The sequence below is a fragment of the Prionailurus viverrinus genome, chromosome E2 (genome assembly GCF_022837055.1).
Source record: "Prionailurus viverrinus isolate Anna chromosome E2, UM_Priviv_1.0, whole genome shotgun sequence".
In the NCBI taxonomy this organism is placed as follows: Eukaryota; Metazoa; Chordata; class Mammalia; order Carnivora; family Felidae; genus Prionailurus; species Prionailurus viverrinus.
The window spans coordinates 52,916,179-52,941,410 of NC_062575.1; the positions used below are offsets into that span (position 1 = coordinate 52,916,179).

Below are 25,232 nucleotides of genomic sequence, written 5' to 3' on the forward strand. Positions count from 1 at the left end.
CCACCAGCTGAGTCACCTCCAGGACCACTGTCTCGCACCCCGCAGCCTCAGTTTTGTGCTACCCTCTCTTCTCCGCTGAGCCCGGAGGGAGTGCTGTCTCCCCACGGTCCCTCCCATCCCTCGTCACCTCCTCCTGGCCCACCTCCTGCCAGCTGGACAGCCTCAACTCCCCCCTCCCCACCCCCCATCCCAGCCTCTCCTTCCTTCCACAAGCTCCCTCCGGCGCCTGGAGCTTCCCCCATTCAAAATGCTCCGTGGTCCCCCCCGCCCTTGCACCGAAATGACACCCCAGCTCCCTGCGGTGGCCTACGCGGACCTGCGCGGTCTGGGCTGTGCCCACCTCCAGCTCTTGAGGCTGTTTCTTCACGCCCGAACCTAGTCACCCTCCCCAAACGCACCACGACCTAGGGTACTTGCAAACTCTGTACTTGGTTTCCCCCTCTGCCCGCAACACCTCCCCGTCTGCTTCCTCCTCCTGGCTAACGCTTATTCCAATGTGAAGACGCAGCTCAGAAGCCTCCTCCTCCAGGGAGCCCTCCCGGACCTTCAGGCTGGGTCAACCTCCTGTCTGGGTTCCCGCAGCAACCTGAGGTCCCCTGGCCCAGCCCTGCCTGCTCTGGGTTGTCACTGTGTTGTGGCATGTGTGTCTCCCCGCACTGGACTATGAGCACTGTGAGAATAGGCTTCATGCCGTCATAATCATCTCTTCGTCCCCAGCAATGTCGTGCACAGGGCTGAGTCCAGAGGATCCCCCAGAAACAGATATTGGAGGGTGCCTGGGTGGCTCAGGCAGTTGAGCCTCTGACTTTGGCTCGGGTCATGATCTCACAGTTCATGGGTTTGAGCCCTGCGTCGGGCTCCGTGCTGACAGCTCGGAGCCTGGAGCCGGCTTCGGATTCTGGGTCTCCCTCTCTCTCTCTCTGCCCCTTCCCTGCTCCCTCCCTCTCTCAAAAATAAAGATGAAAATAATAATAATAATAAAGAAATAGATATTGAAAGAATGTGGCTTCAGAGAGAGACATCACTTCGCTTCCTGGTATATTTCCATTCCCAAAGCCTGGTTTGTTTCTCTCTCCCTGTTCAACCACAATTCCTAGTGTATTTTCAGTTCCTACAGTTAGGCCTCCCTGAAGGAGGCCTGATGTTGTATAAAGGACAGAAGTCTTGAGCTCCAGCTCATTCCCTGTGGGACTTCAGGCCAGTCCCTCGTCTGCTGCTGGGCCTCAGTTTCCCCAATCTGTATCACAAAAGGGCCAATGTTGGTCTCCCAAGACTGAACCTGTGAATCCAAGTGCCACGGTGTCTCTGGCCACAGGGGGGCAGTGTGGGCCCATCTGAGACCCAAGGAGGGCGAAACCCGCACAGGTGGGAGAGAGCCGGGGCGCACCCCCGACCCTGACTGTCTCCGTGGCAACGGAGGCGCCCAGGCTGTCTGAGGAGGCCATGACATTTAACCTGTTCCCACCCTCCAGCCATCTGACGCCAGGAGAAAGCCCAGCTGGGACCTCTCCTCCCCTCCGCTCTCTGCCTCCACCCCTCCGGCTGCCTTTCTCTCGCTCTTTCTCTGTCTCTCTCTGGCCCTCTGCAGTTTACTGACTTCATTCTCTACACCTCTCATGTTCTCTCCATGTCTCTGTCTCTCTCCGTGATTCTCTGCACCTCTCTCCTTGTGTGTGTCCATCTCTCTTGTTTGTATCTGTTCCCTATCTTTCCCTGTTTCTTTCTTTTTCTTTGTGTCCTTGTTCTCTGTCCTCTTCTTCTTGCTCCTCTTTCTCTCTTTCTATTCATTTCTCTCTTTTCCTCCCCAGCACTCCGTCTCCCCATCCCTCCCTCTCTCTCCTCTCTCCTCCCTCCCCACTTACCTGCGCTCACTGTAACTGCCTCTAAAAACTGTTCCCTCCATGAATGGGTCCCAATCACCAAGGCCAAGTTGGTTTTCTTGATGAGCTTATCCACCGTGTTCTGAGGATGAAAGGGAGGGGAAGAGACCATTGCCTGTGACCACCTCAGCGCATCCCTGAGGCTCCCTGAGGAACACTGGGGTTGGGGCTCACAGCCCATGCTCAGGGGTCCTCAACCTCCCCACACCCCAGTTCACAGGCAAGAAGGGAAAAGGTGGTGTTGCTGTCCATGGTGCTGGCGGAGGGATGGGCTCGGACCCTAGATCACCCTCCTAGTTGACTCTTACCAGACCTTCCCCAAGACTCCAGGAAGCTGGGGTCCCCAGAAAGTCACCTTAAAATCATATGACTCCTCGATGATGACCTCCAGTCGGCGGTTTTCCCCAAGAACTGGTTTGCCCATCTCTGCTATCCTCCGAGCCTCCTCCTCCTCGGCTGTCAGCTTCCTGTCCCCATCCCCTGCAGCATGAAGGATGGGAGTTAGGCTCACTGGGCCTGTGATGCCCTCACTATCTGTTCCCACTGAGAAAGAAAACTCTGTCAGCTGTCCCTTAGGAAGCCTCCGCGGTGGCACGCCCCCAGCCTGCCCCCGTGTCCCCATATGACCACCATCTTCCTCAACCTAAGACCCAGCTGGTCCACGAAGTTCAGCTGGTAGGCTCTGGGCTTCAAATGGAGGGAGCTGTGTGACCCCGGGCAATGCCTTAGCCTCTCTTTGCCTCTGTGCTCATATCTGTGAAACAGGTACAACAACAGTAGCCACCTATGGGTGGTTGTGAGGGTTTAAAGGAGTTACTTCATGTGTGGTGCTTAGGGCTTAGTGCCCGGCACACATAAATAGTCTAAAATGTTATTTCCTTTGTTAAAATCGCCAACACCGTCATCATCATCACCACCCTCGTGGGAGGAGGCCTTGTCTCTATATCTAAGCTCTGAAAAACATCTTCGAGTGTGTTTGAGGTGGTGCGGAAGGAAGGGATAGCCAATGTTGGTACAGATCTTGGAACCAGACCCACCTATAGCTGGCCCTCAGCTCACCTGTCTCCCCAAAGCATGTTGGTCCTTTGCTCCAAGCCCAGCACCAACTTAACCCTAACTCTTAGAGGAATGCCACCCCAACCAGGAACACTCTCAGAAAACTCTGCCAGCAATGGCTTTTATTGTGGCTAAGCTTCTGGGATTTGGGGGCCTATTTGTTACAGCAGCTCCTATCACTTACCCTGACTAATGCAACCTTTAGTCTGACCCTAATCCTAACTCCAAATCCAGATTCTGATCTCAACTCCCAAACTACTCTGTCCCTTATGTTCAAGCAGCTGCCCCCACCCCCACCCCAATCTCTGACCCTGGCCTCAATTCTAACCATAACCGCCCCCCCCCAACTCACCTCAAACCCCAGCTTAGGCTTTGATCTAAATCTGACCCCAATTCTAATCTGACCCCACCACAAACCCAGATGGGATCCTGACCTACCATTCCCCCAACGTGCACTACAAATAAAACATGATCTTGGCCTCCGAACCCCCAGCTGTAGCCCCAAACTCAATGGACCCCACCAACTCTGAGATCAACTCCAACCCTCACCCAGCTCCGAGTCTGCCTTTATCTCACCTCCAACCTGCCTCAAACGTGACCTCAACGGGTAGCTTGAGGCCACGACCCTCCTCCCGAGACCCCCCTGCAGTCAAAGCCCAGCGGTGACTCCACTCACCTTGATTGAGCAGCAGAGCTGGGGAGAGACAGAGACAGAGAGAAGGTGAGATTGCTTCCCTGGGAAGCTCAGATCTACGAGCCTGAAGGAGCAGCCACTAATGGAGCCTCTGAGGGTCCCCCCCCACACACACACCCTGGACCCCTTACCTCTCCCACAGCATACCTGTCACCCCTCACCTGAAATCCCTCGCTTAAGCCACTGTGGCTGGCCCAGCTCGATGAAGAAATTATCCTTTTTCTCATATTCCTCGTCATCAACTATCTTCACCTGAAGAGTTTTCCTGAGCAGGTAGGAAAAGCACCCAGCATGAGGCCCCAGCCCGAATCGCCAGGTAACTCGCCACTCGCCCAATTTCTGGAGCGCCCCTCCATCCCAGGCCCTGCAATTTCCCCCAGGCTCATTCCCTCCGTTGCTCTGGATCTCTGTTCAAACCCCTTTCTTAATGAAGCTCACTTCCCCCACCTTCTTCAATACTGAAATCCATCCCTGTCCCGACCTCAGCACGCCTGGCCCCCTTCCCCTGCTCTACGTGCGTTTTGTTCCATATCACCTTCTAACAAACCATCTAATGTGTTTATTTTGTTTACAGTTTGCCATTTGTCTCTTCACATTAAAATGTAAGTTCTCAAAAAAAAAAAAAAAAAAGTAAGTTCTGGGCGCCTGGGTGGCTCAGTCGGTTAAGCGTCAGACTGACTGCAGCTCAGGTCATGATCTCGTGGTCCGTGAGTTCAAGCCCCGCATCAGGCTCTGTGCTGACAGCTCAGACCCTGGATTCTGCTTCAGATTCTGTGTCTCCCTCTCTCTCTGCCCTTCCCCTGCTCACGCTTTGTCTCTCTCTCTCTCTCTCTCTCTCTTTTTCTCAAAAATAAATAAATATTTTAAAAATGTAAAAAAAAAAAAAAAAAGTAAGTTCCACCAGGGCAGCGATCTTTGTTCATTTATGTACTTTGCTGCACCACCCCCCCAATGCCTAGAGCAGTTCCTGTTCCACAAACATTTGTGAACTCTGATCCTTCAGTTCAGGAGGCCCTCTGCTCCCTGCCCTCTGTCCTGACCACATTCTGAGGATTAACTGAGCGCTGATTGATTTTCTCAGCATCCGCGCTGCTATGGTAACCAGGGGGTGCCGGCGGCGGGGGGGGGGTGGGGGGGGTGGGGGGAAGAGCCAGGAGTTATCCGTGCCCTCCAGGCACACAGCCCACCCCCCTCACTCACAAAGACCCAGAAAACCCACAGCCCTGCCGCTAGCAGCCCTTTCAGCTGTAGGAACCTTGAGGCCCGGCCCCAGAACCCAGAAACACAAACAGCCAGCCCACACAGTCACCCAGCAGAAGCCAATCAACACCGCCCACACCCACACACCATCACACCCCGCAGCCATTCCCTATGCAGTGGCAAAATCACACAGACCAGATGCCTGTTAGCACAACACCCCCACCGCAGCCTCGGCGACTTCGCCAACCTGCAGAGCCCCACTGTGGTTCCATGTAGACTCCTCCTTTCTTACATCTCGCCCGTTATGGCTCTCGGGTGTCTGTTTATTTTTATCCCCTTCAGTCTCTCTCTGTCTCCATCTCTGACCCTGTCCGTCTCAGTCTCTTCCCAGCTCTCTGCCTTCCTTTATCCGTGCTCCCCTCTCCCTGTCTCAGCGTCTGCAGAATGGAACCGCCAAAGTCACCACGATTCAAGCAAAACTATCTCGATCAGCCAGTCACTCAATGGACCCATCTCAACACACAGACGCACAGGATACAGCGACACCCATGTAGAGACAGATGCACACAAGATGGCCATGTGGGGACATATGCCCACTTCCACCCTCACCCCCTTCTGGTCTCGGGATATTTTAATTTTCTGTGGGCAGAAAGAAATGGCCACCCCCAGCCTCAGAAGTGGACTGGGAGCTGTCCAAGGTTCTGGAACACCGTGGCGGGAAGCAGGGTCTCCTGAGACATTCTACTCATCCTGACATGTGCAGACAGCTGTCGAGCCCGCCACACGCAGACAGGGTGATACACACACACCTCCGACGCTCACTCTCTCGCAGACACGCCGGGATCCACTGACGCCCGGTGACTGACACGCAGTGACACCCATGCCAACTGGCATCCTGACGGGCGCGCCCTCATGGAACCCAGGGAGGAGAAACCCACTTGGCAGGGGACAGCAAGAGGGACTCGGGCTAGACTAAGGCAGGGCTTCCCGAGATCAAAGGAAGCAGCCGTTCTCCCCAGGCTGACCTTCTGTCACCCTCACGTGTGCCCTCCTTGCGTCCTGGAAACCCCACTCTCCGGCCCTTCCCAGCCTCTGAACTCGGACCGGTCTCCTTCGCAACCCTGTCTTTTGTCCCTCTCTCTGACCCAAACTCTCTGAGGCATCAAGAAGACCTCTCCTCCCCCGAGTTCCCCTGAGTTTGTCTCTTCCTTTCAGGCTTCCTGGATCATAGCCTCTCAATCCCTCTCCTCTCCCTCCACGTACTTCTGTGTCAATTTCCTTCCCCCTTTGTATCAACGTTCCTGTCTTTCCGTCTCTTTCTTTCTCTGCTTCTGTTACTCTGTCTCTGTGTCTCCATCTCTCTCTAGGTCTTCTCTGTCTCCGAGCGCCTCTCTCTCTCTCTCTTTCTCTCTGCATTCTCTCCCCGCCACCCCATCTCTGGGCGTCTCTCCTCCACTTCCGTGTTGATCCTCCCTGGGGCCACCCCTCTGGCCCGGCCCCGGGCTGCTTCCAAGCACCTCTAATTAGCGCCTGCCCGGGAAAGGAAGGATGTGTTTCCCTAAACGCTAATTAGCCTCCTGTTCTCTGTCTTCTGAAGCCACAGCTGGAAGACTGGGTGGGGGCAGGGGTAGGGGCGGGGGCAGAGGGTGTCCCAGCCTGGGGAAGCCGTGTGGGGGAGGAGAGGGCCTGTGGGGTCGCAGCAGCAGGAGGGAAGCCGGTTAGACTACAGGGAGGACCAGGATAAGCAGAAAGACAACTCTCTCCATTCCCCCTGCCTCTAGAATGTGACAAGTGGGGTCCGGGATGGTGCCCTCAGCCCTCAACCCGAGTTCTCAGCCCAACGCAGGCAGAGAGGCAGATGGAAAGGTACGGAGAGGCCGTCACTGAAATATAACCCGGGTCAGCGAGATACTGGGGACCGAGATCCGGAGATTAACGGAGCCCCAGAGAGGGCCTGCCAACAGCGAGAGACGCGGAGACACGAAGGGAGGGATGGAGAGGCGGGGAGAGCAGCGAGGAGCTGAGCGGAGGCCAAGGCCCAGAGGCTGGGAGGGGGAGGGGGCAGGGAGCGCGGCGGGGGCTCTGCTCGGTGGGAGGAGCGTGGGTGGCAGAAGGAGGGAGACAGACGGGCGTGCGGGGGCGGAAGAGAGCAGGCAAGGGGGGGGGGGGGAGAGGTGGGGGAGGCGCCGTCTGCACGCCAGGCATGCGGCGGGGGATGTGAGGCTGCAGGCACACAGAGGGGACTCGGGCATCTGTGCAAGGGGGTGGCCGCGTGTCTGAGCGTGAGACCACCCCTGACTGTGCTCTAGCGCGCGTGTCTGTAGCTTTGGGATTCTGTGCGTGCCGGTGTGTGCGTTGGTGTGACTGTTATCCAGGCCACTTGCCCCGACCCCACCCGCCTTCCCCAAATCCCAGTCTTCCAGTGTCTTCAGGGTCTCTTCAGGCCCTGCCCCACCTTCCCAGGCCCTACCATTCCTACTCGGTCTTTTTTTTCCCAAAGCCTCGCTCGCATTTCCCTTAAGTCTCCAGCTATTTCCCCAGAGCCTTCCTCCTACCCACAAGCCCCACCCCTCCCCTAGGCCCGCCCCAAGACCCGCCCCTTCATCTTGGCCCCGCCCCGGCACTCCTGTCTCCTCCCTCCCCGCCTCTGTCCCGCCCCCTCCCTAGGCCTTGCCCCGCCTCCCACCAGCCCCCGCCCACTATGTGGACACGCCCCACCCACTTCTCAAGGCCCGGCCCCAATTCCGTGGCCCCGCCCCTCCCGCGCCCCGCCCACCCCCGTCCGCCGTGCCCGCGCCCTCGGCCCCGCCCCATCTTCCCGCCGCGGTGCCCCGGGGCTGCCGGCCGACGCGCTCACATGGTCTCGTCGTCGCCGAACTCGAGCTCGCCGCACGCGTCCTCGTAGTGCACGCCGCCGCCGCGCGCCGTGCCGTCCACGGTGCGGTACGGAAGGCGCACGGTGCCCCGCGCGCCCGAGCTGCGCACGACGCGCACGTCCACGGTGCCCATGCACTCGCTCACGTGCAGCAGGCGGTCCTGGAAGGAGAAGATGCCCGCGTGGTCGTCGTCCAGGATGGTGACGGTGGCCAGCAGTGGCGCCACCAGCCGTCCCTTCGGCCGCCCGCCGCCGTCGGGCTCGAACATGCCCTGCGCGTCGCCCACGCGCAGGTTCAGCAGCCGCACGAAGAAGTGTTCGTCCTCCTCGAAGATGTCGTCGTCGATGATGCCGATGCGCAGCTCCTTCTGTGTCTCGCCCGGCTTGAACACCAGCGTGCCCTCGCTGCGGCGGGAGGGGAGGGGACAAAACAGGGGTGAAGGTTGGTCAAAGGCTCTTCGCGAGGGAGGGGAGTCAGGGTAGGCTTCCTGGAGGAGGGAAAGGCGCCACCGAAAACTCACAAGTACGAGACTGGACGGCTGTTAAACACATAGTACTGAGGGTGAGTCAGGGGTGCAGAAGGGGAACAAGATAGGGGTTGGTCTTTCCCACCATGGAATCCGCGAGGATTAGGAGCGCCAGCCTTAAATAGATAACTCCACTGTTTAACCTGGCTCATTCATTCAACGAATACTCCCTGAGCACCTGCTCTGGGCCCAGTGCTGGGCAGTGCTGGGAACACAGTGGGGAAGAGGCCCTTCCTTCACGGGGCTCGGAGGCCTGTGGGAGAGCCACATCACAGTGACAGTTGCACATGTAATAAGTTATTTACAGTTCATTCATTCAACAGGTATTTGTTAAGCACCCGCTGTGTGCCAGGCACTGTTCTTAGTGTTTCTTGGGGGAAACAGCAGCAAAACCAGATCAGAGCAACATCCCTGCCCTGGTGGAGCTTCTATTCTAGTACAGGAGGCAAATAAACAGCCAACATTATAGAGAATGGCAGGTGGTGATGGCGCTATGGAGAAAAATAGAGGAAAACAGAGGAGAGGGTAGGGCGCGGGAAGGCGTTGTGTTAGGATGTCAGCGAAAGCTTTTCTCAATGGTGACATTTGAGTAGAGACTTGAGGGAGGTGAGGGTGGGAGCCGTGTGGAGGAGATCTGGGGAAAAGTATCCCTGGCAAAGGGAACAGCCAGTGCAAATGTCCTGAGGCAGGAGTCGCTTGGAGTATCTGAGGGATGTATCTGAGTATCTGAGAGGCGGCCAGTGTGGCTCCAGTGGAGGGACTAAGGGGAAGAGGGAGAGATCACAAAGGGAACAGCAGGGCAGACGTCACAGGGCTTTGGTGGGCTACACTAAGGACTTTGGTGCTTATGCCGAGTGGGATGGGAAACATGGGAGGCCTCTGAGGAGGGGAAGGATGTGAGCTGGCTTAGATCTACAAGGGCATCGGTTGTGTCCCTGAAGCACATTCGAGATGGCCTATAATGGGGCAGGGGAGGGAATGAGCGACGTCGGAGTAGTCCGAGTGAAACTTTGAGGGGACAGGAAATGATTGGGCTCCTGGCAGGGCTGTAGGCATCAAAATGACTCTGGGCTGTAAATGCACCTTGACCACCTATAATTTCCCCTCCCGGTCCTCCCCACCACGCGCCACAGGCACCGGTGCCAGGGCTATGTGATCCAGAAGTGTCCTCTTATCATTACTGTGGTCACTTTTGTAAGAAAGAGGCCCCGGGCTCTAATTCTCCAGAAGAAGTCGGCTCTGTGGGAGGCGCAGAGGGACCCCAAGGTTCTGGCAAAGAGGGAGAACCAGATGATAAGCCTGGAGTGGACAGAGAAGGGACTCCCTGTCGTGGCCGCCTTCAGCTCGGGAGACGCTGTCCATGGTGGCCAAGGCATCCAGCCCCGTGAGCTAACCTGCTCCAAGCCGGGTTCCGCTGCTGTGCCAGCTGCGGGATCTCGGGCAGTTAGGATGTGCAGCCCCTCTGAGACTCAGTTTCCCGATCTGTAAAGTGGAGCTAATAACCGTGCCTACCTCCTGGTGGTGTGATAAGGACTGAGTTATTATGCAACGGAAGCACTCAACCAAAGTTAGCTAGTGATATGTGTATATGAAGATTAGAATCTCAGAGGGGCGCCTGGGCGGCTCCGTTGGTTAAGCGACCGACTTCGGCTCAGGTCATGATCTCGGGGTTTGTGGGTCTGAGCCCTGCTGATGGTGCAGAGCCAGCGTGGGATCCTCTTTCTCTCCCTCTCTCTGTGTCCCTCTCGCTTCTCTCTGTCCCTCTGCCCCTATCCTGCTCCTGTGTGTGCTTTCTCTCTCTCTCTCTCAAAATAAAGAAACTTTAAAAAAATCTTAGAATTCGAACGTTATGGGATGTCAGAAACATGACCTGAAGGGATAGAAGGTGGGGATGTTAGGACCATCTTCGCCAAATGATTAAAGTGGCATCAGAAGCAGTGGGGCAGGCGGGTGTCATGGGCCTCCTGATAGCATGCACTGAGGAGGACACAGCATCACTTACGTGAATTCCTGCCAAAAAGTGCGCCCCCTGAACTGAATCATGAGGAGACATCGGACAAAGGCCAACTGTGGGCTGTTCTAACTGGCCTGTCTTCAAAAGTGTCAGGGTCATGAAAGGCAGAGAAAAGCCCAGGGATCGATATCCCGACTGAAGAACTCTAAAGAGACCCGACAGGGACGCCTGGGTAGCTCCATCAGTCAAGCGTGCGACTTCAGCTCAGGTCATGACCTTGCGATTCACGAGTTCGAGCCCCGCCTCGGGCTCCGTGCCGACAGCTCGGAGCCCGGAGCCTGCTTCGGATTCTGTGTCTCCCTCTTTCTCTGCCCCTCCCCCGCTCACGCTCCGTCTGTCTGTCTCTCTCTCAAAAATAAATAAACATTAAAAAAAAAATTTTTTTTTTTTTTAAAGAGACATGACAACCAAATGCAAACGTTGGGTTCTGGATTGGACGGGCAAGGAGGGAGCGTGTGCAAATAAGGTCACAAAGGATGTTACGGGGACAGCAGGGAGATGCAAACAGGGACCGTAGATTGGGTAGTAATATGGATTCGGCGTTTACGTGTCCTGAGCGGGACGACCGGACTGTGACTGTGGTGGTGGTGGTGGGGGGTGTCATACATCTCAGCAGATGCACGTGCGACTATTCATGGGCGAATGGCCCTGCTGTCTGCAACTTATTCCCATATAGTGGCACAACTATTAATCCTCTTACATATTAACTGGAAGGGGTGTGTGAATGAGCACAGGACGAAATCTGCACAACTGGTGAATCTGGGCGAGGGCTATAAGAGGGTTCTGGAACCATTTTTGCAGCCCTTGTGTAGGTGTGAATTCTTTTTTTTTTTTTTTCCAAAACAGAAGGTTGGGAAGAAAAAGGACACGGGGATTTTAGAAACCAGGCGTGATGGAAATATAGAAGATGGGCTTCCGTTTCAGCACTGGATGCGCAAACCCTGAGAAGACGAAAGGCTTCGGACCATCGCATCCGAGACTGGTTGGGGGCACGGATTAGACTGTCCAAATGTGGGGGCTGAGCCTGGGGGGGCTCAGGTGGTTGAGTGTCCGGCTTCTGGTTTCGGCCCAGATCATGATCTCATGGCTTGTGAGTCCGAGCCCCACACCGGGCTCCGCATTGAGCCTGGAGCCTGCTTGGGATTCTCTCTCCCTCTCTCTCTGCCCCTCCCCTGCTCATGCTCTCTCCCTCTCTCTCAATATAAATAAACTTAAAAAAATATATATCCAAATGTGAGAGTCTTGGAATCTGAGAACTTTAGACCCTTGGCATGTGAGGATTACGGGGGCTTCAATCTCAGAATCTTGGGACAGCTGTACCGTTTTGGTGCCTCGGAGATCATCTTTAATTTGGAGAAACTGGGGCGCCTGGCTGGCTCACTCAGTACAGCATGGGACTCTTGATCTCGGGGTTGTGAGTTTGAGCCCCACATTGGGTTCAGAGATAAATAAGTAAACTTTTTAAAAGCCGGGAGAAACTGAGGCCCTTCGACCACCCTAATCTCTATGATCCCTGTGGGCAAATCAGACAAAGGCATCCCTTCTTTAGGACACTTGGTTTCCACGAATCAGGACATTAGCACAATAGACACACAAGTCTGCAATGTCCGCTCTGTGAACGGAGCTTTCTTAGATGGGGTGCTCTTATGCAGTGCACAACCTCAATAACTGTGCGTGACAGCCCTGATTGCCCACACTGAGGCAGGAACTTGCCTGACGAACAGGGTCCAGGGCTAATCTTGGAACCCAGGTGCCCTCCCTCCCGGTCCCGGACCTAAGCAGCCTTTGAATGGTGATGCCAGGTCTGTGAATGTCACCTGGGATGGGAGAGCAGGGGCCGAAGGAAGAGGTCACCCTTTCCTCGCTCTTTGGTTCCGCCACCGAGCAGCATTTACTGCTGCCCTTCAAACATCTCAGTACTGAGGTCATTTGCCGATGAGAGAGCGGGCTCTGATTCCGGCAGGTGATACGCGCACTCGCTTCCTTCTGCAAAACCTTTGGCGGGGGGAGGGGGGGCGGGCAGTGCAGACCAGGGGTGGGGGTACGGGTGCAAGAGTGAAGAGGCCGGCTAACGGCAGACACCTCAACCTGGCGAATGCCTTCTCTTCCCTCGAAGGAGGCTGGGAGGAAGGAGGCTGGGAGGCGGGGAATGGTAGGGGGAGGTTGGAGGGAGCAGGTTTGGGTGGCCAAAGGGATCCTGTGCTCCAGGATGACAGAAGGAGATCCTGAGCCCCACTCGGGAGAAGGCAGGGGGTGGGCGGAAGGGCAGGAGAAGTGAATGGGGACGGGCCCGATACGAGGGTCCTGGACTGCCCTAGGTGGGGGGAAGCGACCCACAAATGCCCAAAGCAGTGGAAAGACGCGAAGGCGTGACAGCGGCGCGCAGGGGAGACTGGGCTATCCGAGGTGGCGGAGGGAAAGGTTGGCGAAACACGGCACTCAGCCCTAGGACGAGAAGCGTTAAAGGGAGGCGGGACGGGCAGGGCAGCGGCAGGAGGTGAGGACCAAAGATCCTCCAAGAGTTCGGCCTCAGCTCTACTCCCAGAAGGGAGTGAAAGGGGGGCGTGGCCGAGGGGACCCTGTCAACAGTGTGGCCACCAGCACTGCCTCCCAGTCTCCGCTCTGCTTTCCTCACAGCCCTCGCCACTGACATTGTACGTATTCGGTGTCTGCTTCCCAATGGCCTGTCTCTCCCGCGAGAGTGTCAGCTGCCTTTGGGCAGGGCCCGGACGTGTTGCATTCACGGCCGGTCCCCACTGCCCAGGTCCGTTCCTGGCGGGTGGGAGACCCGTGAGAAGTGTCGTCATTACCGTAGGAAACTATGAGACACCTACGCGTCAGCCAACAGAATATACCGTAAAGCTATCATTCTATAACTCACGGTCCGTGGGTTCGAGCCCCGCATCGGGCTCTGCGCTGCCGGCTCGGAGCCCGGCGCCTGCTTCGGAGTCTGTGTCTCCCTCTCTCTCTGCCCCTTCCCCGCTCGAGCTCTGTCTCTCTCAAAAATAAACCAACGTTAAAAAATATAGGGGGCGCCTGGGTGGCTCAGTCGGTTAACGGTCCGACTTCAGCTTAGGTCACGATCTCGCGGTCCGTGAGTTCGAGCCCCGCGTCGGGCTCTGGGCGGATGGCTCAGAGCCTGGAGCCTGCTTCCGACTCTGTGTCTCCCTCTCTCTCGGCCCCTCCCCCCGTTCATGCTCTGTCTCTCTCTGTCTCAAAAATAAATAAACATTAAAAAAATTAAAAAAAATATATAGTCCCTGACACATAGTAGGTGTTCAGCAGGAATTGCCGAATGGGGCAAGATCACAGGTCTGCTCAAAAAGAGGGGCGAGGGCAGGGAGCCGGGCAGCGAGACTCAGGAGGGTGCAAAGGGTGCGTTTCTCCGCGGCAGAAACCAAGGACCTGGGGCTCATTTGGGGACTGCCTCTCTCCTCTTATCTCATTTAGTTCTCCCACATGGCGCTTACCAGCCCCCTGATGTTTTTATGTATTTAATGGCTTATAACCTTATTGCAACTTGAGGGTAGGGACCTTAGCTGTCTTGGTCTCCATGGTGTATACCCCGCAGGCATATAGTAGGTGCTCAGTAAAACTTTTTACTTTAGTAATGGTGTGTGTGCGTGTGTGCGTGTGTGTGTGTGTGTGTGTGTGGAGGGGAACCTGTTCCAGCAGGTGACAGTACATGTCATGGAGCTATAATAATTAACCCAGGGTGATGTCAACCCCCAAAACCCACAGGTAGATAATAAACATGGGAAGGCAGCCTGTGGGCGGGGCGCGGCCACGCTATGTGGCTTGTCCAGCAGCGTGTGGCAAATGTCTACAAGAGTGTCCCAGACTCGGCCACCTGGCAGGGGGAGGGGGTGGGCAGGGCGAGAGACTCTCCATGTCGGCTCAGGCCATGATCTCGCAGTTGGTGGGTTCGAGCCCCGCGTCGGGCTCTGGGCTGACAGCTCGGAGCCTGGAGCCCGCTTCGGATCCTCTGTCTCCCTCTCTCTCTGCCCCACCCCGCTCACACTCTGTCTCTCTCTCTCTCTCTCTAAAATAAAAAGCATTAAAAAAAAAAAGCAACAGCAAGAGCGAACGGATGAGCGAGCGAATGAGCGAATGGTGCAGGCCTGCGCGCACAGCAAGGGAAGAGTGGGCGCTGGAGGTCGCCGGGAGACCGCTGGGCCCGGGGCCGCGAACAGCCGACCCACCTGTACTCGTAGTCGGAGCCGGCCTTGGCGGAGCCGTCCTCGGTGCGGTAGTCCACGTAGAAGGTGCTGTTGCCCTCCCCGCCCTGGCAGGTGACGGACAGCAGCACGGAGCCGCAGTTCTCCAGGCAGTGGTAGAGGCTGGGCTCGAAGAAGATGCGGCTGGCGCCGTCGTCCTCGTCCTCGCCGGGGCCGTCGGCCGGGGAGGCGCGGCGCGAGGCGTCCGCCGCGTGTCGCCGCAGCACGTTGCCGGCGCCCGTCATCAGCCGCGTGGCCTGGATGCGGTAGAAGGCGCGGCTCTTCTGCTGGTGCAGCAGCGCGTAGTAGTTGGCGATGCCCACCAGCTGCTCCAGGTCCTTGTCCGGGTGCTTCTGCTTCAGGTCCTTGAGGATCTGGATGACCTCGCGGCGGCTGGCGTCCAGCTCGCGGGCCTCGGCGGGGCCGGGGCCCAGGCCGCCCGGCTCGCCCGGCACCTCGGCGCCCACGAACGTGCCGTCCAGCTCGATGCTCTTGGGGGGGTCGCCCTCGGCGCCGATGATGATGCCGCTGCGCGGGTCGGTGCGGTAGCGCTTGTACACGTACTTGTAGAAGAGCAGCCGCTTGTCGGCCATCCAGGCGAACACCACGCACACCGGGAAGAAGACGAGGGTCAGCAGCGCCTCCCACACCTGCGGGCGGCCGCGCGGGTCAGGACCGCCGCGCCGCCAGGGGGCGCGCTCGCCGCCCGCCGTCGGGCCGCCCCCCCGCGGCTCCCTGCGCCCGGCGCCGGCGGGGGAGGGCGGGGGGCGTGGTCGCCGGGCGCCCCCTCTCCGCCCCCCCGTCCCGCGTCCGTCCCCATCTCGGGCCCCGCCCCGCCTCGTCCCTCTCTGCTGCGCTCTCCGGTCGGCTCGTCTCCGCCTCGCCCCGTCTCCCTCTGTCTCCCTGTCCAGGCCGTCGTCTCCTCTCCCTGCCTCCGTCTCGTTCGGTGTCGGCTGGTGTGTGCCTCTTCCCGGGGGGCGGAGCCTGTGTCCCTTCCTGCCTGTCTCTCCCCCCCACCCCGGCCTTTTCGCCCCGCTCCGTTTCCCCTGCACCCCTCCTCACCTGGGACGCCCGGACTCGTCCAAACCCCACCCGCCACCCGGGGCCGCTCACCTCTTCCCCAAGCTCCCCGATTCCGCCCCCCCCTCCCCCCCCGCCCCGCCCGCCAATGCAGCCCTTGCCGGACTCTCCTTCCTTAGAATCCGTTTGGCCCTCCTAGACGGGACTCTGACTCTCAAAGAGGCACAAGTCTGGCTCCTATTACAGCCCCATAAAACAAGCTCCTCCTGTGTTTACGTGCTGTATCTCCCCAGAGAGACAAGGCAATGCAGAGTTCAGATCCTGCTTCTAGAAGCGGCAAGTGTGGCTCAGCCTCTCGCCTGTAAAAATGGGAACGGCCCCAAGACTGGATGAGCTTATGTACCCCTAGCGCTTAGCACTGTCGGTTCCGGACACATGGAAAAGAGCTCAAAATTAACATGACCATTATTCTACCCAGGCAGGTCCAGGACTCCTCGGCCATGGTCACCCTCCGCATTAAGGATAAGGAGGAAGAGGGGCGCCTGGGTGGCGCAGTCGGTTAAGCGTCCGACTTCAGCCAGGTCACGATCTCGCGAGATCTCGAGTGATCTCGCGTGAGTTCGAGCCCCCCGTCGGCTCTGGGCTGACGCCTCGGAGCCTGGAGCCTGTTTCCCATTCTGTGTCTCCCTCTCTCTCTGCCCCTCCCCCGTTCATGCTCTGTCTCTCTCTGTCCCAAAAATAAATAAAAACGTTGAAAAAAAATTTAATTAAAGATAAGGAGGAAGAGGTGAACGATTATTTACCATCAGCTGGCCCCCCCGGAGGTATCTTTAACCCCGGGCCCAGAAGGGAAACGATCTTTGAAGATCCAACCAATCCTCACACCCCCACCCTGGTCGCTGGGTTTCCTGATGGCTCAGAGAGAAGGCAGGAGCCTCACAAAGCCAGCAGGCAGGTTTGTGAAAGGCAGCTGAATTCCCTACACAAGGTGTGACGTGAACTCTGGCCTCGGAACTGGCCACTATGTGTAGGGCAGGGGAATGCTCCCGTAATCAGAAGACCATCTCAAACCTCGAAGATGTGCTTTCCTCCCTGCAGGTAAAGAAAAGGTGGATTCTAGGAGGCTCACATCCTTTTTCCAGGGCACCCACTGCGGATGGGCCCACGGACCTGCCTACCCTGCGGGAGAAGTGAGACAGGTTCAGTGCACAAGGACACCCCCAAGAGGGGGGGGGGGCTCTCACCAATCTAGGGGTGTTTGTGGGTTGCCACCGTGACCGGAGAGGGGGATGCGGTCCCAGATGGCGACATCCAGCGACTCATGGGGTGGTCCCACACAATACAGAATTGTCCCACGTCCTGCCTCACTTCCGAACCTCCTGCTGGAGGGGCGCCTGGGTGGCTTGGTCGGTTAAGCGGCTGACTCTTGATCTCAGCTCAGGTCATGATCTCACGTTTCGTGAGTTCGAGCCCGGGCATCGGGCTCTGCACCGACAGCACAGAACCTTGCTTGGGATTCTCTCTCTCCCTCTCTCTCTGCCCCTCCCCCACTGGTGCGCATGAGCTCGCTCTCTCTCTCTCTCTCAGGTGAAAAATCTTCTAATCGTCGGAGTCTAGAACTCAACTCTGTTATATATATACAAAGTATTTTCCTGTATGGTTTAATCTATGCTGAACACACTTATTTTTAATCTTGTAGCTACCCACTCCTCTGCTCAACTCCTTGCGTGGCTTGTTTCCTGATCTTTTTCTTCCTCTTGAGCCCCAACTTGTTCAGGATAAGTAGGTGCCAGCAGCTGGCTCCCACATCACGACTTTTAAAGTGGCCATGCCGAAGCGCTTACGTGTGGAAACGCGCATTGTTCTATTAGAGATTCCTTTGGCCAGCGGCACAGGCAAGTTTAGTGATGGGAGGGATAGCTCGCATTTCCTCTGTGCTAGGCCTGCTGTCCCGAGCTCTTCCACGTGTGGTTTATTCGATCCCCACACAGCCCTCTGACGTCAGTACTATGACGACACCCAGGTGACCGGTGGGGAAACCGAGGCACAAAGCAGGTGAGGAACTCGCCCAAGGGACAGCTGGGAAGCAGCAGAAGTGGGGTTTGACTCGAGCGTGTCTGGCTCTGGGCTCCACGCACCAAACCGCGAGACTCTCGAAGACCTCTCTCTTATTACGTATTTCACATCAGCAGAGTAAAGGGATATTCCTATCCCTCCTCCGGCTGGCTCACGGTGTCTCAAATCCTTGTCCTAAGTTCTGCTCTAGATCCTCATCAGAGACCACTTTGAAAACCCGAGTCAGGACGCCATCCTCTTGAATCGTGCTTGAGAACTGTGTGATGGCTCCTTCTGTACTTTTCACCCTGGCAGCCAGGAAACTCACCATCACAGCCGTGAGTCGACTGCAGCCAACTGTCTCTCTCCCTCTCTCATCCCTGTCTCCTGGTGCTACTATCTCTCCCTCAGCTCTCTGTGGTTGCTGGTCCCTCGGTTCTGTTTCTACAACACCTGCGAGGAATGTTTATGCTTCTGACGCTCAGCTCCTTCCTGGACATGCCCCTATAACTGGCAAAACCTGACAGATCTGCATGACTAGACTGCGCACATGTGTGAAGGAATTCTGGGTAGCCTCAAATAAATTATGCATGTGTGTGAACGAACTGGGCCAGACCCATAAATAAATTATGCAGATGTAGGTGGCAGTCTTGGGGTTGTGGGAAATGAATTAGGCAAACGTCTTCCAGGGAGACTTAGCGGAGCGCGGTTAAGACGCTGGACAGACGAGAGGCGAATGGTTATGTGAATGGGGGGGGTGGGGTGTAAGTTACGGAGCGGCGGGGCCAGCTTGTGTCTCACTGTTGGAATGAATCGTGCAAAGTGGTCTTTGCAGCGGACTGGGTTCATACCTGCGTTGGGCCGGAGTGAGTGTAAATTTCAGCGATGCGGCATGAATTATCCTAACATCAGAGATCGGTTATGAATGATGGGTGAATTTTGCGAGCCACGACTCCATAGCTGGCAAATACCTAGCTAGGCTGTGACCTGTGGTAGCCATTGCAGAGATCACAAGGACTCTGTCAACACGTATGGCACTGTTAGAAGAGCTCAAGCCATTCCTTCTGGACGGGTATATTAGAAAATGCCGCCCCCTCTGGGCAGATGAGCCCTTTCCAGGTGCTGCGGGAGCCCTCCAGACATGGCGTGGGCGCACTCGATGGACTCCGGCCCCAAACTGCCTTCCCCGGCCCACCGCCCTTGTGCACAACCTGCACAACCATACCTGGTGGCCCTCCCCGATGTGAGCATGCATTGCTGCGAACGCATGAACCAAGTCTCCGGGCCCGGGGAGCCACCCCTCTGGATTCTGCCGACGTACGTGCCCCGAGCAGGTGCCGATGGGTCCTTGCTCACCTGGACCACGCCGGGGGAAAAGACGGCGAGGATGAGATAAAGCCAGACGTAGGCGAAGATACTCCAAGAGGCAGTGACGAAGAAGACTCTCAAGTGCTTGATCTTGCGGCTCTCGCCGGCTGGGATGACGTAGATGCACACGGCAATGACCACAAACATGTTGAAGGCGGCGCTGCCCACGATGGTGCCTGGGCCCAGCTCGCCCGCCTGGAAATTGTGGCCACAGACCTCGATGACAGACAGCAGGATCTCGGGGGCTGAGGAGCCTAGGGCCATGAGCGTGAGGTTGGACACGGTCTCGTTCCAGATGCGGACGGTGCCCACGCTGGTCTCGCCGTTGGCCTTGGTGATGGTGATCTCCTTCTCCTTGGACGTGATGACCTCGATGGACGCCATGAAGCGGTCGGCGATGATGGACACGCCCAGGAACATGTACACCATGGCCACGAAGTAGACCACGGCCCGCGCCGCTTTGTCACCCAGCGACGGGTCATCAGGCTCCCAAACGGGCAGCAGGACCCCCGGCTGGCAACGGTTGGAGCCCTGGCAGCCCCCTGTGCTGGCATCGCTGTCATTGGCCGGGGGAGGTGGCAGGGAGGGGGTGGGGGTGGCCGCCCCCGAGCACGGGGCCGTCCCCAGGAGGAGTGCAAACCCCACTAAGGCCAGGGGAGCCATGGAGGGTCTCGGGTCCTGTGGGGGAGGAGGAAGAAGTGTGGGGGAGGGGCACACACCCCGCCCATTTACACGGGGACCCCCCCCCCCAGGCTTGCTGGGGGCTGGGAGGGGGAGGGTGGGGACAGAGGGAGCCACAGAGGGACAGGGATGCAACGAGACAGAGAGCGCGAGACAGAGACCAGGAGAGGAGGATAAAGACAGACGGGCGTCACAGGCTGCTGGCGGAGTGGACGTTGCTCTCGCCACTTTGGGGAATTGCGGCTGGATGTTCTGCACCCTACTGGCTGGCAGTTTCCGCCCCCAGGTACCTGGGCACCCAGGAGCCCTAGGACGCGTGTCTGCCAGAAAGCCACACACACGAGAATGTCCGCGGCTGCCGCTTTGTTGCTAACAGCGTCCCTCCGGAACCCGCCCGGATGGGATGCCTGTCAGCAGCAGACGGAGAAGTACAGCTGGGGGGGGGGGGGGGGGGGCAGCGGAACGTTACGTGGCCCTGAAAAGAGAACGGGCTGCGGACCCGCCCGGCCACACAGACGAATCCCACAGACGGACGATGGATGGATGAAGCCAGGCCCCAAGTGACACAGACCGGATGATTTAGTGGGTGAGGCCAGGGGCTGGAGGCCCTAAGTTCGTGAGCTAAGTCTGGTGGCCTCAGAGGGCTCCTATGCAGGGCCTGGGCTTTGGCAGGTGCTGGGATGTCCGTCTGCCTGTCTGTCTGTCTGTCTGTCTGAGGTGGGGCTGCAGAGAGACTGCTGGAGGGTCTCTGGCTCACATCTTTCCCTGCGATGCTGGCAGGTGTCTCTCCCAACTGAGTCTCAGAATACTGCGGCCCTCACCCTGGACAAGGTCTCGTGTGGTCTGGCCTCCTCATTCCCTCTCTGGCTTCATCTCTCTCCCTGTCCCCCTTACTCGTTGGCCCCGGCCACCTCCGGGTTCCTCACATGCTAGACAAGTTCTTGCCTCAGGGCCTTTGCGCCTGCTGTTTCCCCGCTTCCTGAGACCCTGTTCCCTACATATTCACCCTCTCTTCTCCAATTCTCTGCTCAGACATCACCCTCCCTGAGCTTTCTATTCAAAATGACACCACCCCACTTTGGCGAGGCCCTAGGGGTCTCATAGATGAGAGGGCCAAGGCTCAGAGAGGTTAAAAACTCATTCAAAGCCCCCAGCACCAACGCTGGCTTCATTTCTCTCTCTGGGAGTCGCCCCAACTCCCAGCTCCTGGGCCCCACTCTTATGTTGCCATGGTAACCCAGTAGCCTGTTTTGAAAAAAGGTGGTGGGGGGGGACTGAGACTAGAAGGAGAGGTCTGACCCCTGCCTTAGCCACCAACCTCAGTTCTCCCAGTAACTTCCATTTCTGTCTGGAAGTTCTTCTCCGAGTCTAACCCACAGCCTGCCCCCAAAACACGCCCACGTACTCAAGGGCTGGGAGCCCGCTCCTCTGGGGGAGGGAGGCAGAATGTTGGCAGAACATCCCTGAGGAGTGTGTGTGTGTGTGTGTGTGGGCGGGGAGAGGGGGGATTCTTAAAGGGCCACCGCACAATTAGCCCCCTCAGCAAGGCCCCTAATGATACATCTAATTAGCAGCCCCCTAATTAGCAACAACTTAGGCATAATTACAAACCCACCAGGATCCAAAGCAAAGACTCACGCTCTCTTCTCCCTCCCTTCTCCCCGGCTTCCAGGAGAAACCTGGGAGTCAGGAATTCATCTCAAGCATCTAACTCCCTCTCTCATGGGAGGGCCAAGGCCTGGAAAGTGCCCCCTCACATCTAACCACCTGTCCCTCCTGCTGTGGTCCTCAAGGGAGGCCAGAGCCAGCGATTATGGGGGGGGGGGCGGTTCTCATGCCTGCCCTCCTTCCCAGGGGATGGGCAAAGCATCCTGGCTCAATCCCTTTTCCTGCAAAACCTGAGGCCTTAGGGGAGTGGGGGGGGGGGCCGGTCAGGAAGAGAAAGCACGAGATAAATATTTGTGAAATGAATGACCTGTCTGAGCCCTGTCGCTGGGGACAGCTGGACTTTCTCCGCTAAAGGCGCCTGTCTCTGCCTCTCTTCGTCCACCAGCAGCCCTGAAACCTAATCTGGGTTTAGAATCCGGGGGCAAAAGGATCAGGTTGAGGCCAGGGTAGGAGTCCGGAGGGCAGATGATAGCATCTCCCGATGTCCCCCCACCCTCGTGGGCAGGTGCCCAGCTGGGCCAGTGGTGAGCGCCCCGGTTCTGCCTCACATGCCTCTCGGGGTCTCAGACACCTCCTGTCTAGGGTGGGATTGCAAGCGTAAGGGAAGGGGGTCCAGTCTGGCCTTGCCGGGTGGGACCCCCTCCCTCCCTCCCTCACGTTGGCGAGCGAGGTCATGGTTCCTGGTTGTGCCTGGTGGGGCCAGGGCTTGCCCGCCGCGCTCCTCGGAGAGACTTCAGAGGTGGGGACCCGAGCTTCTAAACACACCCACTTCCTGCTCCTGGGTGAACCGTGTCCCAGCCTGGGGGTCACACATAGTCTCAGTGCTCAGGGCTACCACGCACGGATGGGTAAACCGAGGTCCGGAGGGAGAAGAGAGCTTGGCCAGGTCAGGCAGCTTCCACTCCGGGGCAGGGGAGGATGGAAAGTCAAGGCATGGGACTCCGAACGAGGTGCTCCTTTGAACCCATCGGGCCCCACGTGGGTACTCGAGGACCTCACCCCGTCACAGCGGGGGCTGCCGCGGCTGGGCTCACACCTCTCCCCTGTCACTCACTCTCGCCCACCTTTCTGGGTCCCCTTCCCCCCCAGGAAAGAGGAGGATGTATTGGCCAGGGACTTCCAGACTCAGAGGGGCCCTCCGGGAGCCCCCGGGGGATGGGGATCCACCCCCACGAGGGATGGGTCTGAGGCTGGTCTGCCCTGAGGAGCGATGGAGGTAAGGCTGCAGAAAGGACCGGCCTGATCCGCCCCAGGACGTAGTGCTGTGCCTGGCAGAGGAAAAGCGCTCAGCAACTGTCAAAAGGATGGATGAGGCAAGCGATGAACTGGACAACCGGCAGACAAGGTACAGAAGTCAGACTGCAGGAAGGACCGTCCAGTCTACCAGAAGAGGGAGGAGAGGAGCTCTGTCCTCAGGGGAGGGATGGGCACAAGCCTGCCGAGAGGATGGGCGGGAGCTGGGCAGAAGGGAGAGGAGTTTGGGGGACTCCTTGGCTTCTGGGGGAGTCCACTCTGCAGGGGGTGGGGATCTTCTTCCTCCAGGTCTCCCCCTTGCCAGGGGCGGGGACAGAGGTGTGTAGGAGGAGAGTTAACCCGCTACCAGGGAAGAGAGAGAGACAGAGAAACAGAGACCGCATACCTACAGAGATGGAGAGAAGGAGAGAGAGTGTATGTGTGTGTGTGTGTGAGAGAGAGAGAGAGAGAGAGACCCGCAGAGACAGGAGAGTCGGAGACACCGGGGAGCAGAGACAGGAGGGAGGGAGAGACACAGACAGATGGCGAAAGAGGAAGGCAGAGAGAAAGAAACCAAGGACTTAGAGACAGAGCCCCCGAAAGACACAGAACAGACCCAGGCACAGAGGGACACAGAGGGACAGAGGCGGGAGTGAGGGACTGACAGAGACACAGGGGAAGGGACTCAGAGAGGCAGCCAGACTCTGCAGGACAGGACCCCCGAGAGATGTGGAGAGACAGACGAGACCCAGACGCAGGAAGGCGGGGGCGGAGGGAGAGAACACGAAGGGGGGCTGCCCCAGACGGGCTGGGGTGTTCTCGCTCCCTCAGTACCCAGGAGGCACCCCCTCCCCAGCCGGCCAGGCTCCCTGAGACCCAGGAGGGGCTGAGGATGTTGGCTGCTGGTGGTGCCTCCACCCCACAGAGGGGACCCGGTATCCCCGCCCGGAATATGCAGCCCCCCACCCCCCATAAATGAGCTCAGGGAAGAGCGGCTCCTGGCTCCTCACATGTCCCCCTCCACCCGCCTGGGGCAATACGGTCCTTCCTCCACGCTCCCCCCCTCCCAGAACTGGGGGTTTCTTACCTGCAGCTACAGCCTGGACTAGGTCCCCCTAGCACTGGGCTGGCGGTGGTGGGCGCCTCCGCCCGACAGAGAGGGAAAGAGAGAGAGACAGACAGACAGAGAGAGAGAGAGAGAGAGAGAGAGAGAGAAGCTGGAGACTGAGAGGGAGAGCCGGGGAGGAGGGGAGGGAGAGGGGATAGAAGGAGGAGAGGAAGAGGGGGGAGGGACACGGGGGAGGGGGAGTCAGGAGAGAGGGAGGAGGAGGGACGGGGGAGAGTGCTGGGAGGGAGGAGGAGCCGGAGAGGGAGGGGAGGAGGAGGAGGCGGGGAGAAGGGAGGCAGGCGACAGGCGGGGGAGGCTTGGGGAGGGGCCTGGAGAGAGGAGGTTGGGGGGAGCCCAAGCCTCCCACCCACCCTGCAGGTTCAGCACTACAGGCAGGGGACAGCGGCAGACGCGTGCGTGCGTGCGTGTGTGTGTGTGTGTGTGTGTGTGTGTGTGAGTGTGTGCGGTAGGTGGGGTGCCGAGGGTCATTCACAAGCATCCTTGCCCTCCCCAACACACACTGATCCGTACAAGGGCCGAAGAGGCAAAAAAAACAGCTACAAATAGTTACAGGCTCACAGAACCGGGGAGGGGGGGGAGGGCAAGAATGTTTAGCCAGAGTTAGATCCAAATTCACATGCTGCGCCTGCTGACATATAACCTCGCAAAGCAAGCCGGCAACAACCACAAAGGCACACCCATCGATAATAGTAACAGCAGCTGCCATTCAAAGTGCCCCTTCCACGGGCCGCGCGGTGTTGCAAATTTTCTCGTTAAGTGACTGCCCTGCCTTGACACCGCTAGTCCTCCCAACAGCCCTGCGAAGTCGCTGCGGCCGGCCTCGGTTTGCAGATGGGGAAACTGAGGCACAGAGCGGCCAAGCATGGCTCCAGGTTCCAACACCCTTAAGCCACCACACGGCGCGCTGCCCCGCGCTGAGGAGCAAGTAAGAAGTCAGAAAGGAAACCCCAAAGGACCAGGCGAGCGTCCCAGGCTCCTGCAGGCACAAAATCGCGAGTGCTGAAGTGGGCACACAGGGGTGCACACGCCTCACAGACCCCTGCCATCACGAACTACGCTCACTTCGATTCCATACCGCGGTCCACTCCTGCCTAGGACGGGAGGGGATGGCAGCTCTCCGCCTCGGCAGGCGGGCAGCAGGAGGGAGGAGACCTCGCTCCTGCCAGCGATCAGTGCCCACCGCCAGTCCAGGCTGGACACCCCTTGGGCAGGCTGCCAGGGGACGAGGGAACCAACGCAGCTCCGGGCCGTTTCCCACGCTTGGGCCTGGGTTCTTGGCGAGAGCGGCCAAGAGCCGGTGGGCTGCCTCCTAAAAACCCACCCGGTGGCTTGGGTCTTCACAGCCGGCGTGGGTGGTCAGACTGTTGGGTGGGCTTCCGTGGTAGGAGGTGGTACGGATGGCCGGGACTGTGGTGCCTGCCCCTGGGGCCCCAGGAAGCGGGAGTCCCACCCAAACCCTGCCACGGGGAGGAAAGGGCCCACCCTCCCCACCAGCCCAGATCCCCCTCAGGAATCATTCCCCAACAGTCCTGCCCCAGAGTCTATTCCTGGCCTGCAGTGGGGGAGGGCAAGAGCTCTTCCGGTCCGGCCCTCTGCTGGTCCCCGAGATCCAGGT

At 58.3% G+C, this 25,232-nt stretch overlaps 1 protein-coding gene across 7 annotated transcripts in view; it reads right to left on the reverse strand.

The window, feature by feature from the left end:
* SLC8A2 (solute carrier family 8 member A2) overlaps positions 1-23,720 on the reverse strand; it is a 33,954-nt gene extending 10,234 nt beyond the window's left edge. For 3 of the 7 annotated variants that reach the window (XR_007147167.1, XM_047834189.1, XM_047834192.1), the window contains exons 1-9: positions 23,576-23,720; positions 18,895-19,584; positions 16,555-16,575; positions 14,449-15,113; positions 7,688-8,110; positions 3,792-3,895; positions 3,613-3,630; positions 2,236-2,360; positions 1,863-1,962 (exon numbers count right to left, since the gene is read on the reverse strand). Coding sequence is in view for 6 of the 7 variants with exons in the window: in XM_047834189.1 (XP_047690145.1) it covers positions 1,863-1,962; positions 2,236-2,360; positions 3,613-3,630; positions 3,792-3,895; positions 7,688-8,110; positions 14,449-15,113; positions 16,555-16,575; positions 18,895-19,569 (2,131 nt within the window). In the remaining variant the exon portion in view is untranslated. Of the gene's footprint in view, positions 1-1,862; positions 1,963-2,235; positions 2,361-3,612; positions 3,631-3,791; positions 3,896-7,687; positions 8,111-14,448; positions 15,114-15,886; positions 16,079-16,554; positions 16,576-18,894; positions 19,945-23,575 lie in introns of those variants that run through there. The other 4 variants (XM_047834191.1, XM_047834190.1, XM_047834193.1 and 1 more) reach the window with 4 other exon arrangements.
* Positions 23,721-25,232: the final 1,512 nt, after the last annotated feature.